The sequence below is a fragment of the Pinus tabuliformis genome, chromosome Q (genome assembly GCF_031772625.1).
Source record: "Pinus tabuliformis cultivar Carrire ecotype Pingquan chromosome Q, CPIR1, whole genome shotgun sequence".
Taxonomy (NCBI): Eukaryota; Viridiplantae; Streptophyta; class Pinopsida; order Pinales; family Pinaceae; genus Pinus; species Pinus tabuliformis.
Window position 1 is genome coordinate 1,348,196,846 of NC_142296.1, and position 15,178 is coordinate 1,348,212,023.

At 34.9% G+C, this 15,178-nt stretch overlaps 1 protein-coding gene across 1 annotated transcript in view; it reads left to right on the forward strand.

Moving 5' to 3' along the window:
* ATSEC20 (Sec20 family protein) overlaps positions 1–10,229 on the forward strand; it is a 159,397-nt gene extending 149,168 nt beyond the window's left edge. The window contains exons 6-7 of the mRNA XM_089386314.1: positions 8,959–9,073; positions 9,372–10,229. Of these exons, the coding sequence (XP_089242440.1) occupies positions 8,959–9,073; positions 9,372–9,957 (701 nt within the window). The 3' untranslated portion in view covers positions 9,958–10,229. The remainder of the gene's footprint in view (positions 1–8,958; positions 9,074–9,371) is intronic.
* The last annotated feature ends 4,949 nt before the right edge of the window (positions 10,230–15,178 follow it).

A 15,178-nucleotide genomic window follows, 5' to 3' on the forward strand; every position in this document is an offset into this window, starting at 1 on the left:
ATCAGACAGACTAATGGCATAATCTGGATAGATAGTGCCATATTGACATCCCGAGGATAGATTTCCAAGTATTGTTCCAATTTGGGCATGATCATATTTGTTATGTCCAGTGTTGAAAACTTTTGCTATGCAGGGAGTGTTGAGGCCATGACGGAATAGTGGAGCTAATCCAATTCTAATTCCCCCAAAATGTAAATAGAAGAATCTCTTTTCAGCCACATATTTTCTGAATTTTTTAATTTCATCATCAGAAAACAAATTGAGACCGACAATTTGTACAGATGGACCTGATATCTTTATTTTTAGTTCTACTTCCTTGAGCAAAGCCCTTTTTGATAGTTTGAACAACGATGGAACTGGATAAATTTCTTTAGAACTTAACACGGGCAGGTTCCAGCTTTCTGGGTCTTCTACCTTTTCATGTTCTACATTGTCAGATTCAAGAGATCTACTATCTACTTCAGATACAGATCGTTTGTCAATATTTGAAAAGGATCTTAAGAAATTGGCCATGTTGAACCTTTACAATCTATTTCAGAGATTGACTGAAGCAACTTTTATCTACACAACACTTGTAAAACAAATGCTTTTCGAAGGCTTCCTAGCTAACTTCAGACTCTGTCTATAGAATGTATCGCGTCCAGGAAACGGGGTATGGCTCTGATACCAAAATAGGGGTGATCGATAAACAGAGACTAACGATAAACAGAGACTAACAAGCAACAATAGAAAGCTTTGGTATTCAAACTTACTTCTGATTAAATTCAAAGACTTCTAAGCAGCAGATCTGTGGTAGATTACTTCTCCTCAACCGAACATGCGCGCGCAACTACGACCTCTCTCCACGGGTCTTCAAACGCCTTCGCGTTACAGTTCCAGGTTCTTTTGGATTACAGAAACTGTCCTCAGACAGGCGGCCCAGTAGGCTTCGATATTAATAAAAACATGCAGATTACATATGCGAGTATTTCCCTAGTGTGGGTGGTTCCCATGTGTAATTTAATCACAACAAAATAACTTTTCCCAAGTCTAATCTCCTAATAAAAATCGAATGGGCCCTACTACCTCCAAAATTGGCCCCCAAAATGCAATAATTAATGTTGTTCCAAATTAATTTAGGAAGGGACATGACAAAAGTGCTTGGAAGAGAAAATTCTAAAAAATTCAGAATGATGCTTGGGCTCACAAACACCCCTTCGGATTAAGGGGTGTAGGGGGGGGATAGGGAATGTTGGATATAATCCTCCATGATTTTTTCCCTTGTAAATAAGAGAATTTGAAGATAATCTTGCATATTGAACTGAAGAGTCACTAGGCTGTATAATTTCAATTGCACATTAATAGAAAACATCAAATGTTGAGTTATGCATTCTGGTTTGATAGTAACGTCTATTAGATAGATCTTGGCATTGTTTTTTTGATTGAAATCATTGTTTGGCCCGTTGATTTTTTAGGAATTTGTTCTACAACCATTCTTGCTTGGCCAAAATATGGAGAACTTGAGATCGCTGTGAAGGATTGGTGTTATGTTTAGGTACCATGTGAAATGCAATATCCGCTAGTTTGAGTAGATATTCCTTGGATTTTTTAGACATAATAGGCTGATTGAGATTGAAACAAAAAATCACGAGTGTTAAAAAACGTTTTTGAGTTTTGGAAATTATTGGGTGAAATGTAGCGAGGGTAGCGATCAAGGATGGAATTTGACGGGCAAATTCCCTGTCAAATACAGTGAAAAAAATTGTAAAACTGTCAAGCTCCTTTGTTGAAATTGTGAAGACAGGGGAGAGAGGTGTGAAAATCGTCAAATTTGGCGGGTGGGTCTGTTTTGAATTTCCAACCCTGGTAGTGATACTTTACATGATTTCTAATAACTCTTCCATTGGTTTTGGTAAATTTTCCACATGAAAATCATCAAATTGTGTGGAGTTGTGTCTATGAGAATAAAATCCCATTCAAAACCTTTTGAAATGAAAAATTTTGCGTACTGAGGAGAACTTCAAACAACATGGAAGATGACATACTAGGAGTTTGTTTTATAACTTCTGGACAATGTGGATCACAAAAAATTTCCTTGATGTGATAAGATTGACAGAGACACAGGGTTTAGCATTGAATTTTGGACAAGGGGTAACTTGCAGAACTTCATGAACTTCATTGAAGGCTTTGATATAAAATGATATGTGCACACAAACAATAGTGGGAATACTTGCAAAAGTACGATAGAATGCAAGAAAGAGATGCCAAACAATATTCATGCTATGCACTTTATATGTTATTAAATGTATTATGTTACATAGTTTTACAAATGGATTGGAGTCAACCATTTAAATGATTGATAGAAAAATCAATGGGGCGATTGATTGAGTGGCAGGTGGAGTGATTTGTGTTTGTCTATTTCCTAAACATAAGAGCTGTGGTTAGAAGTTTACAAATCACAATGATGCTCTATCACTTGTAAGTTGCCACCTATTATTGTTCTCACCACTTTAGTTGCAATAATTTTGTCTTGTATAGACATTTCTACTATCTTATTTATAACCACACAAGACACTTTGATGTTGGTTTTTGAAAGGGTAAATAACATTAGAGACCTTGATAAATGACCTTGAGTTTTATTTTGTGTTGATTGAACTTGAATTTTTTATCATAAAATGAGGGTGACATGGAATAACTTGTGTGTTAGATACCCTGTTATTGGTAAATAATTATCTTTGAACTTAGGATTTGCTTTGTTACTTCTCCCACATGCACTCAAAGATATTCAATTCCTTGAATGAAGTGCAACCCTAGGGGCACTAAGGAAGGTTTTCCATTGTCACCCGAAAAACATTTCCTCTCACTTTAGGCTAGTTCTTTTTCAGAGCGTAGTGTAACTAATAAATGAATGGCCCTTTTCTGGGCATTTTTTCCAGTTAATTTTGCTTGAAATTCAATAGAGACTTTTGAGAATCATAAGTATAAGTTATTTAATCTATAGAGTTTGAGTGCCCTAGGGGCTTTTCAAGGTTTTGAATCCATTTGTGCAATCAAAAACACATTTAAATAATAAGAAATAACAATCTCAGTTGAAATTGTATTGCCAATTTCCAACGAAAAAGGCCATTTCATATATTAGTCAAAGGCTACAACTTTTTGGCACTAGGGGAAAACCATAGAAAATATGTTTATGATTATCTTTAGAGATAAAGGGATGGTGCACAATCCAGACCAATGCCTATCTAGTTTGGTGATGGAGTGAAGATCAAAGAGCAAGAGGGTTGGAAATATAATGGAGAAAACTTAATGAAGCCATTCACCAATTTGCCATAATTAGTTCAAAATAGGTTTTCCGATTGTGAAATAATAAGTGAGAACCCTTATATAAGATGCACTATTACAACCATGGAATTACAACAAAAGACAATGTGCAATCATTAGATGAAGAAAGAATAGTCACAATATGACACCTAATATGAAGTAGACAAAGTAGGACAATCTTCTTATTGAATGAACAACCAACGATTCTTCATTATTTAAATCTATTTTCATAGCAAGATCAAGAGAACCGTAGAGTGCCACATTTAATCTCTGCTTAGCTAGGATAATCGTCCAAAATAGAATGAACAACCCTAACTAGAATATTTGTCCTTCAATAAATCATGGCTACATCAAGGATTAGGGAGGGTTTACAACATATATTCTTTTGTGATGAACTTGCTTTTCTCTAAGGATTATTTCAACATAAAAAAACATGGCAATCCTTGCAAAACCCTTAATCATCCATGGAAAGAAAATAGAGATGGAAAACCTCACAGAACCTGTCTCTTAATTTCATCCTTCTGAAAGCTCTTGGACTAATCTTGGAGGAGAACTCCCACAATTCCAACCATGCTTTTATTTAATGAACTTCCTAGTATTTATAAGCTTTCACCTTGAGTAAACCCTATTTTTGGTTTACCTCATTAAGGGTCCTTAAGTTTAACAAGTCAATTTCAGAAGTCTTGTTGTAGCTTCTAGTCTAGGGTGCACCTCAAAATGCATCACAACAACCCTAGCACACCTTTTCCTTTCTCCACATGGCATCTCAACAAAAATGACCTTTGTCTCCTTTAATATTCAACTTATACTCCTTTTTCTCCATTAGGTCATGGCCAACTTCTCCATAACATAAAATTATAATTATTAATTAACTCTAGGTTATGGATATCATAAACATAATTCAAAGTTATGTTTAATTTGACTTTTAGATTTGGCCTGAATTAAACACAACTTAAAGTCATTCATTAATTAGCATTTCATTTGCATCCCCTCCTACTAGGGCTGACCTCTCCATAACTTAGTTGCATTGCCCAAATTCGTGTTTAAAGTGTATTTGGTCTCTTTCTTTATTGAAATCGGTGTTGCAAACATCCTGATTGTATTGTGATAAAATTGCGAAATTGTGATTTTTTGGCCTAGCTGTTGTTTGCTGATTTTTATCGATATTTTGGCAGCATCTTAATTTTGTCGATGTTTGATGATTTTTATTGAGATTTTGGTTTTCCAAACCCTTGTTGATTTTATCCCGATGCCGATGTTTGCAACATTGATTTAAATTCCTCGATGAGTGGGATGTCCTTGCATTAGAGGGAGGATTTATGCTTTTAGGCAACAAAATAACATTCTTTTCAACCATATAGTGGAGCATTCCTCATCAAGAACCTCTTTTGACCATACAAGGGCATCCATCACCACATGGCATCAGTCCAAGCAAGTGTGTTCTTCCTCCAGCCTCCTTGCTTGCCAATTGTCATGCTTTGGGCATCCTTCCAAAATAGGTTTTTTTCTCTTCTTGCCATCTTTCAAGCTTTGGCCTCCCATTTTTAGGGTGTTCCTCTTTTAGGGCTCCGTTGCTGCTCTTCTTCTCCCTAGGAACAAGGCTGTCCTTCAGTCTTGCATTTGAAAAACCTCCGAGTGTCTATGACAACTTGTAGTTGTGACTAAACTCGAAGGGTCTTTTGCTTTGCTTGGTGAGAGTGGAAAGGCCAAGAAAATGCAAAATGACCAATGGTTTTTCAAGGGGTAATAACTACTACTTCCATATGGGGATTGCACTACCTAGTGGGGTGCAAGAGAACTCTAGAATCTCTTGTAGCTCCAAGGTAATCAAAGAATTGTCTATTCATGATGGGATGGATCTGAAACTTCACATTATTGCCACATGATACAAATGTTTTTAATGCCAGTTTATTACAAAGGACTTTAGAATGTTCATATAACTACTCATTCTCAAGTTGCGATACAAATACAAGCATGAACTCAAAATGCCAACGAGGATATATAAATCAAACCTATTGCTCATGAACATGATCTTATTCTTCCTACCCTACTATACAACAAGAAGATGCACTACTAAGTGAAATTGGAGAGCCAAGGAAACCAATGGATCATCTCATCAAGAATATGAGATCTGTCCTTGTTTGGAAACAAACCAAAACTAGGCTACATCAAGCATCTTGCAAGCATAGGCCAGAACCTCTATCAATGTATGGCTGAAAATTAAGGTGAGATTTTGAAGATGGAAGAAATATGAAGTTTGCACCAAGGCTGGTGTCTTATGCTATGTGCTTGGTCTATCCAATGTTGGATAGGGTTGATATAATCATCTTGTCCGTCATATAAATACGGCAGGCCATTGCAAGCCATGAATCATTATCTCCACAAAGTTAAACTACCATATGCCTTTCCAAAGGTTGATATACATGCTCCAACAACCATTGTCCTTTGCTGCCATCACATGTTGTACCCTCAAGGAACAAGGGTTTAGAAGGCTATTTCTGCAAAATGTTTGTTGTCCTTCTTCACCGCCCTCTATGAAACATTCACATGAAGTATGCCAGAACAATTCAGATCTGAAAAAAAAGTCAGCTAAGTCACCTGACACGATGACATGGGACATAGAGGACACGAACACACTAGTATCTGATATGAGGCACAATGACCCCCAGGGGCCAGAACACAACACAGAGGACATATATATATATATATAAATTAAAAATATAACAAATGAGTGAATTAAACACAAAAAATGGATTATAGACAGATATTCAAATAAGCAACTAAAACATTTAAAATGATGATGATACAAACTCAATCATATATACAACCATTACTACATCGATGCTGATAAATTGACAAATACGAAGAAATTAAAACCATAAATTGCAGTTTTCTCATTAAGTCATCAAAATCAAAATGTAATACATACTACATAGAGACTGATTGATTGAGTCACTGCTACTATAGGTGGGGATGCCAATGGAAAATACAAAACCGGGTGGATACTGGAACCATATTCTAGCTGCCCTTGGTTGAGCCATGATTTCTGTGATTTCTCGCATTTCAATTTTATTCTCTATTGTAGCACTTGTCACCACATTTGACTTACTTTTTCCTTGAAATTTGAAATTTGTTGAATCTGAAGGAAATTCTAATTAGTTCAATCCAGATTTAGCAAATCTCATTTGGATTGCGAACTCAAGCTCAAATTTGGACTTCAAGGCGAATAAAATTGATAAAAGATTGAGGGTTTGTTAAATTTGGCTCCAAAATTCAACAAGGATTCTTTTTCCTATTGTCACCCATTTTGCATGGTTGTCACGTCGAAACACCTCCATATAGTTCTATACTGTTTCATGAATCAACTCAATCCAGTTCCAGCTTCCTCTACTTGACAAGTTTCCTCCCCGCAGCTAGGCAATTGCATACTCCTCTTCAAGTCCATTGAACCCAGTTCTAGACTCCTTTGCCTGACAAGTTTGCTCCCCACAGGCCATAGCCAGAGTGCTCCGGCCGATGCAGATATATATTTTTTATTTTTTAAATTTTGTAGTGTGTTGAATTTTGTGACAGAAATTTTCACTATCATTTTTTTTCAAACTCGAATTTGAATTTAAACCAGGTGGCTTAGTTGTAGAATAACTTTAGGTTGTCTAACTTTGTGCTTTTATCATCTGCATTGTTAGATTTTGCTCCTCTACCTTCACAACCCATTATTTTTTTTTAATCTTTTTCCTTTAGTTTCTCATGTTTGAGAGGTTTTGGTTAGTAATTGGTATAGTGTGATTTAAATTTGGAGCAAATCAAGGGAGACGCTATTTTGAATGTCATGGACTAGGGCATTAGTTGAAGAACACATCGTGTAATTAGAGCAAATAATCACCATTAGACAAAAATAGATTGTAGGAAAATGGAAAACTGGTCAATAACTACGTAATGATGGTAGAAGAAAGAAAAAATATGATATCGATTGATAAAATGAGGTTGATGTACTGAATGAATACAACATGAAAATAATGGTATTTTTTCCCATATGGACCTCCTTTAAGGACCCTTCTAACTCCAAGATCGAGGTAATTATGAAAAAGGACATGAATGCATACATTAGGTACAAACTAGAATGGTTTGGTATATAACTAACATAATAACACTTTTAATGAATGTAAGCTATCCTTCTAAAATTTAAGGTTTTTTTTTTCAATTTTGAGTATCATTGGATGCCTTGTGGGCTTGTAGGAACGATGTGCAATTTATTTAGGTACTATGGCCTACAAAATTTATATCTTAGGTGTCCTCTATTCTTATAAACACAGTGAGATGGAAAGGTGGGATTTGAAGATTGGATGTGTGCGCATTTTATTTTAACCCATTGTTGGTCATTGGACCAATTGTTGCTTTAATTATATCATGACATGTGATCATCCATCCTTAACTAAGTGCCATATGATTGAAGATTTATCATCTTCAATCATAATAAATCCATTTAGTTGCATTGCACAACTAATTACATGAGTTAGTCTATGTTACCAAATGATATCAAATGGGCCACACAATTTTATGTTTAGGAAATGGGATAATAATCATGACGTCCTAGGGGTTAGCTTAGCTGGTTGATCCCAATATTGTTGGGCATTAGCTAAGTTCTGTGCCAGTGGGTGCCTTGTATGAACCCCCTCACCTCCTCTTGTGGAATTGTGGTGATCAGTGTGAACTTGTAATTGATGGGGCCACACTCTTAGTAAGCCGAGGAAAATTCTAATACCATGTTGATGTGACCAGTGTTGCTTGAAGTAGTTTGGTTGAACGACAAGACTATCAAGAAATTGCAAGTGCTCAACCTAGAAGGACATCTCAGGGTCAAGAGGGTGCATGGATGGGTGTGGGGAAATCCATGTGATCTTTATGAACTATCAATGAATGTCCTTTTTGAGTAACTTATTAAGCTTCCCCTTTGGGAGGAGAAGGTGATCTGGAATTTTTAAGGATTAATTTAATTGAGGGAGCTAGACAAAGGAGATGCCAATTGATTGAAGAATCAGAATGGTCTCAAAGTACTAACATTGCCTTGGTTTCGAAAGACCCATGGAAAGCAACTTCCTCATAGGAATGAAGAGCTAAATAGGAATATCTCTATTGACTTGAGATATTCCTATTTAGCTCAATAGGATCAAAGTATTGGAGATTAAATACGGAATTGGTTCTTCTTCATCATGTATATCTAATACCACTGGTGATATACCTTGTGATTTCATGGGATGCCAAAGACATATGAAAGATGACATCACCATATTGTCCAAAAGACACTAATTAATAAATATTAATGTGAATGATACAATGAATGATGGGCAACCAAGAAAGAATGTCATATATGTAGTACCTAAGAGACAAGACTGTTAATAGGCACCACCATACATCATAATAATTAATATGAATTAAGTATACTACATTCAGACTTGTATGATTGATTTAGAAAGATTAGGCATTTAGCTATCTTGATGATGTCTTTAGCTCTTTGATTTTTTTGATAATGTTGACACTTCATTTACTTTTTAATCGATCAGTTAAGATCTGTAATTTTTTCTGGTAATGTTCAAATGTTAACAAAGCATATCATTAAGAGCTGTACTGTATTAAAGTTTTTCCAACGAACACCTGCAGGTCAGTCCACTGATACACTACAAAAAGCCGACTCTGAATATAAAGGGCACCGTTCTCTACTGACGAGAGCTAGACAACTTCTAAAGGTGATGCGACGACAAGATATTTTGGATAGGTATGTTCTTTATCTTGCATATACTCTATTTTTCGTCATTCTTTTGTTGTAATCTTTGGTGCTTTTGCTGCTAGAATGCAAGTGACAATGTGCTTAGCTATAATGATAAAATTATTCAATTTGAGTTTGTATAATATTCCTGATGAATTGACAGTAACCAAGCTATTCCAAGAATCCGATTGTGGAATGAGATTGAATTGCCTGTCTTCTCATGTTTTTCTTGGTTACAGGGGATTCAGATATTTCTGTCAGATTAATGTCCGAACCGTTTTCTTACAAATTTTTTCATGATTGACAGGATAATATTGGTAGCTGGATTTATTTTCTTCTGCACGGTAGTTTTATACATATTCAGCAAGCGTGTTGGGATTTTGAAGTTGCAGCGTAAATTGTCTGCTTCAATGAGAACAGATGCTCCTAATACGAATCCTGTTTCAGGCAATGCACATTATGCAAGCAGTCAATATCTTGCATATGATGAGATGAGTGTATCTGTTGGAACACCTGAAAGAAAAGTTTCTGGGGATAGAAGTTCTCCCTCAGATCCAACAGTTTTGGACAAAAGTAAACAGAGAACTGGGTTGAATCCTTCTGATGTGCAGCTAGATATAAATGGTGAAGAAGAACCAATTCCACGTTTGACTTCCAATACTCCCCCTTCTTTCTCAAAGCATTTACAACGTGATATTCATGACGGGGATAGAAGTCCTTCATCAGATCCATCATTTTTGGACAACAGTAATCAGAGAACCAGGTTGAATCCAGTAAATAATGACGTGCAGATAGATATAGATGATGAAGAAGAACCAATGCCGTATTTAACCTCCAATACTCCATCCTATTTCTCAAAGCATTTACAACACGAAATTCATGAAGAGCTTTAATTTGCAGAAATAGAAATCATGTAAGTGTATTCGATGAATCCAATCAAGTTAGTATGCCTGCACGTTTTTGAAGGCCGTCCTTAGTATTGTATGATTATAATCTGTCCTTTCTATTGGCCTTTGATGTCATGAAAATAAATGTAATTGCAGCGATGTCCAATATTGTAATATTAGCTTAACAAGATTCAGGATTTAAGAATCGTGTGTATACAACATAATTCATTAAATCCATTAGAAAATAATTAATGTCGAGGGGTTTGTTTAGATTCCAATCTATTTGTGTTCGTTTGATTGAGTTGAATTTTTTGATCGGCTTAGTTCCAGTATAAAGCTTCTCTGAACAGTTGATGATTGCATCATTTATGGAGCATTGTGACTGCAACATCTGTTGTTGCTGATTGACACAGTAAGCAACTCGTTACTAATTATTATTAAGAATAAATCTTCTCCTTTTTATAAGTTACTAATTATTATTAAGAACAAACCTTATCCTTTTTATTAGTGATTCAGCTTTTAAGGTCAAACCGGTGAGACTTAATTCACAGTACCTCACATTCTTTGTTGCAAACCAATCCTTAATCTTGCTTAAAGTGCTATTTGGGTTTTTTGGTTTAGTTTTAAAAAGTGATTATTAAATTTTGATGATGATGATTAATGTCCACTAAAATTGTATATGGTAGTCTATCGGATTTTAAGAAGAGAGATTATTTGCTTTTTTTTTATATTATTTATGCTCAAAAAAACATTAAGAGAAGTGTTCCAAGATCACCATAATTTTGTTGAGTTAAAAGGTCAAGAAGTTGGTAGTGTGACAAATATTTTGAAATTTAGATATAATCTGAAAAGCATTAAGAGAAGTGTTCAAAGATCACCATAATTTTGTTGAGTTAAAAGGTCAAGAAGATTGGTAGCGTGACAAATATTTTGAAATTTAGATCTAATTTGAATTTAAGTTGGACACCATAATAAAGTGTTTTTCATCTTCAACCACACAAAAGTGAGAGACTCTTTAATTCCATGTTTTAGAAAAAAAAATAAAAATATAATTAAAAAAATAGAAACACAATTCTACATTGGTCTTTAGAGATAATATTTGTAACATGAACTTGTGCTGTTGAAGTCCGAAAACAATTTCAAGAAACCTATCAAGCTTAAAAAATAATCCTCTAAGTTAAATTGAAATAATTGAAGAGATTTTTTATATTACGACTCTAAAGAAAATCCTAGTTGGCTGTGTCTATGTGAATCGTTTTAAGCGGCCATCACCATGCCCACCTTACTTAATCCATGACTTCACGAGGATTCAGATTATGCTATCAAACAAGTTATAAAATGTATCATTATTCATTCTTTGGTTCTAATTATAATGAAATGAAATGATATTTTAAGGTCCACGAGACTAAAAATAGTCTATGAGATCAGGAACAAAATTGGTAAGTACTAGTGCATCAAAGACTAGTCCCAATTTAAGACGAGCGTCAAAGACCAGAATTATTGATAATTATTTACGCTACATCAAGGGCCAAGCCAAGGGAGAAAGAGAATATAGTTGTATATAACAGCTTAAAATACGATGTATTGACTTTTCAAAGCGTTCTGATGGGCACAACTCCTGTACCCTAACCTAATTAGGAAAGTTGGTTGTATAAAATCCGGAAACAAAGTAGCAACTAATCATCTTTTTCTACTTTCATTATTAGTAAGGGAGAATTATGCTTGATCCATTTTCACGGACTTAGCCTTGTTCTTTGGGAAGGGGGAAAGAAAACGAACGCACCTACTTTTCTATTCCATATTACGCTGATACTTCGCCCTATTTGTGTCGGAGAATTCAAAAAATTCTCAATCCACATGGGTAGCTGCCATTTAATAACTGGTACTCAAAAATATTACACTGATACTTCGCCCTATTTGTGTTGGAGAATTCCAAAAATTCTCAATCCACACGGGTAGCTTCCATTTAATAACTGGCACTCAAAATGTTCTATTTCTGACGACATTTATGCTTGAATGCGGTGAAACACCACAGTGAGTTTAAAGGAGAAATCAGAAAAGTTCTCAATCTTCACAGGTAGCATGTGTTTTAGTTTTTTCTAATGTTTTGATCGATTCAGAGACAACAAAACCTCGGAGGGCACAATTCCACCATGATTGGAAGTTGATTATGGTGGAACTATGATTAGGGCCAAAATTTGTTGGATTCACGTTAGAATTTTCGCTAGAAAGAAAGGTGTTTTGTGTGCCCCTTATTTTTTTTATGGTGTTATCATGATTCACTAATGAGTTGTTAGTGAGATCTAGGTCTAGAATGGTTAAATTGAGGTGCTATAAATTGAGATGAAGAGATCAATACAATGAGTAGAATATAACCTAAATCCTTTCCTTCCACTTTCTTGTTGTGTCTTACTTGTGCTCTAATTATTAACATGGTATCAAAGCTCTACGATTCTTAGGGTTTAAAGAAAGCCATGATGAGGTTTGTGTTGAAATGAAGTCTACACCAATAAGATTGCATATCTGCATCTATTTATAGACACAATGCAGAAGAGAAGGTCATAGTTCTTTCATTGCCTTATTAATTGAGATTTTAGTTGTCTTCTATATTTGTGGAGGAAGAGTTATTTGCATGTGGATCTGAATATGACAAAGACAACAAAGTTATCGTTCAAACGAGAACTATTACCTCAAAATGAGAACTCTAGCCCAAAAATCTCCAAAAAAATAGGAAAAAACAATCCCAAAAACGAAAATTGTGTATTCTAGAACAATGTTTTTTTTGCAAAAAGGATGAAAAAAACACCCTCAAAATAAAAAGTGTTGATACTGCGATAACAAAAAAAAGTTGTGTTACAATTTTGACACTTTTTAGCAATGGAATTAAAGATAAAATACTAGGGCTTTGAAATATCGTAAAATTTCAACAATTCTGAGACATTATGTTAAAGATAAAATACCATGTCTCAAAGCCTTATAATTCCAACAATTTCCATCCTTCTTGTTAAAGATAAAATATCTTGACACTAAAAAACCCTAAAATTGTAATTGTTTTCAACCATAGCATTAATGATAAAATTTAATATTTTGACAATCTTTCAACCATAGAATTAAAAACCTTAAGTTTTTAACATATATCAACCATGAAATTATGGAAAAATTATATAACTAAAACAATTTTTAAAAATGAACAAGTAAATGTAAGATACATTATTCAAAGAGTAATTTTTATTTTAAAGGCTAAAAGTATATTTCTTTTCAATTCTTAGCCTAAGACCAACTTACTTTATTGCAACAAAAACCTAAAAGTCAATGATAAAAACGAAGTGTACCCTTTTAATGAGGCATTAAAATTTCAACATTTTAAAAAATATCTTATGCCAAATGATAACAATAAATAATATCATGGCAATATCACTATATAATTTAAAAATTCAACATTAATTTTTAATATTTTTTTTTACTTTAAATCAACATATCAACTATGGTAGATTGAATATAACATAAATTATTTTTGTAATTCATTGTTGCATTGTGGATACTCTAAAGAGATGAATTCTTCATAATTAAAACATATAATCCAACAAACATAGAAATGACTCATAACTTCATGTAAGATCATATAGAAGTCAAAATATTTATTTCAAGTTACCATGCAAACATTATTTACATAAATTGTCTTAGACATTTATTCAAAATCACTCATAGTTTTTGGCACACCATCAAAATCTACATCTTCAGATGAATGACTAGATGCAGATGAAGATGATCCATATTCTTCTTTTTCATCAACTAGTGCCCCATCTGAGTCAACATGCATGCCCATCATTTCAGGTTTCAAAAGTTTTAGATCTATGACTAGGTTTAGCAGAGTTCCTCTCTTTGTTAAATTGAAGTCATAGACAAAGATGTCAACATCCTCCAATTTTAAGAGGCATGTGCGGCAACGATTTATATTCGTACCCTTTCCTTTTCTCTTTCTGCCAATTTGTTTATCAATTATGTAACACCCTCCTCCCACATCTACCCAAGTAACCATGCCAACCGGGTAAACATGCGACGAGAGGCTACTATGATTGGATTTGACCACCTATGTGACCATAAGGAAGTGGAATTGACGGAACACATTAACCAACCTATCCACATTAGCAACATAACCCTCAAGAGACATGCCAACAACTCAAACATCTTGTCCCTGGGTCCCACTGATGTTCTGGACATCTTAGGCCTCAGTCACTCCCATGTTATAGACAAGAGAGTGTCCAGAAACCCAAAGTCACTCTCACAGCTTGCTTGCCAGCGACCAAAGGCTAAATTTGTCAGTGCTATGCCAATGACTCTGGGATTTAAGCCACTTTTTCAAGCCCAGAGGCCAGGGCACTGCCCAGAATGGAATGATAACTCAAGAACAATAAAAGAACATGGAAATAATGATGCAAAAACAATAAGTTGAACATGACTTTAATCATACCCCTACTAGCCATGCCAAACATTTCGTCAAACATATCATCAACATGTAACTTACAGGTGTAAACAACAGAATTAAGTGTAAGGATCTCATACTTATCTAAGAATCGCTATGAACCATTGTTCCCTCATCTCATTTGTTGCATTATCATCTATTAGGCCATATATACATTATCCATTCATTTACAAGTAAAAACAACTGAGAGCTATACATAGTTGTGTTCATAAAACATACATATAACCAACATAATAGGAAAATAAATAGCATAAGCATATCAACCATAAAATCCACATATACATCAGTGTATTTACACATGAAAATCAAGGGAATGAATTTCTCATTAACGAATGCAATAAACCAACCAGAGATGGGACTATCACGTTCCACCCGACTATAGAATGGATGAGCCAAATCTCTCTTCAGCTATTCACCCCCATGACATATTCCAACATGAATGTGAGACTTAAACCAAAAGAACCAACCATGGCATACCGAGGCTAAACCACCTCACTCTCATCAATAGAAACCAGGGTTTACCGTAATCCATCTCAGATCACTAGGCTAACACAATGAACACCTCATAATAGGCTTTACCGTGATCTCCACCCGATCACTAGGCCAAACAAGCATGGATGCCATCGGATTTTTACACCTACACCTTGAGGAATTTTTTTGTCTCCTAGTCTCTCAGGCTTTACTGCAATCCAAACCCGGATCACTAGGCCTTAGACTGAGACCCACTCTCCAGGCTTTACTGCA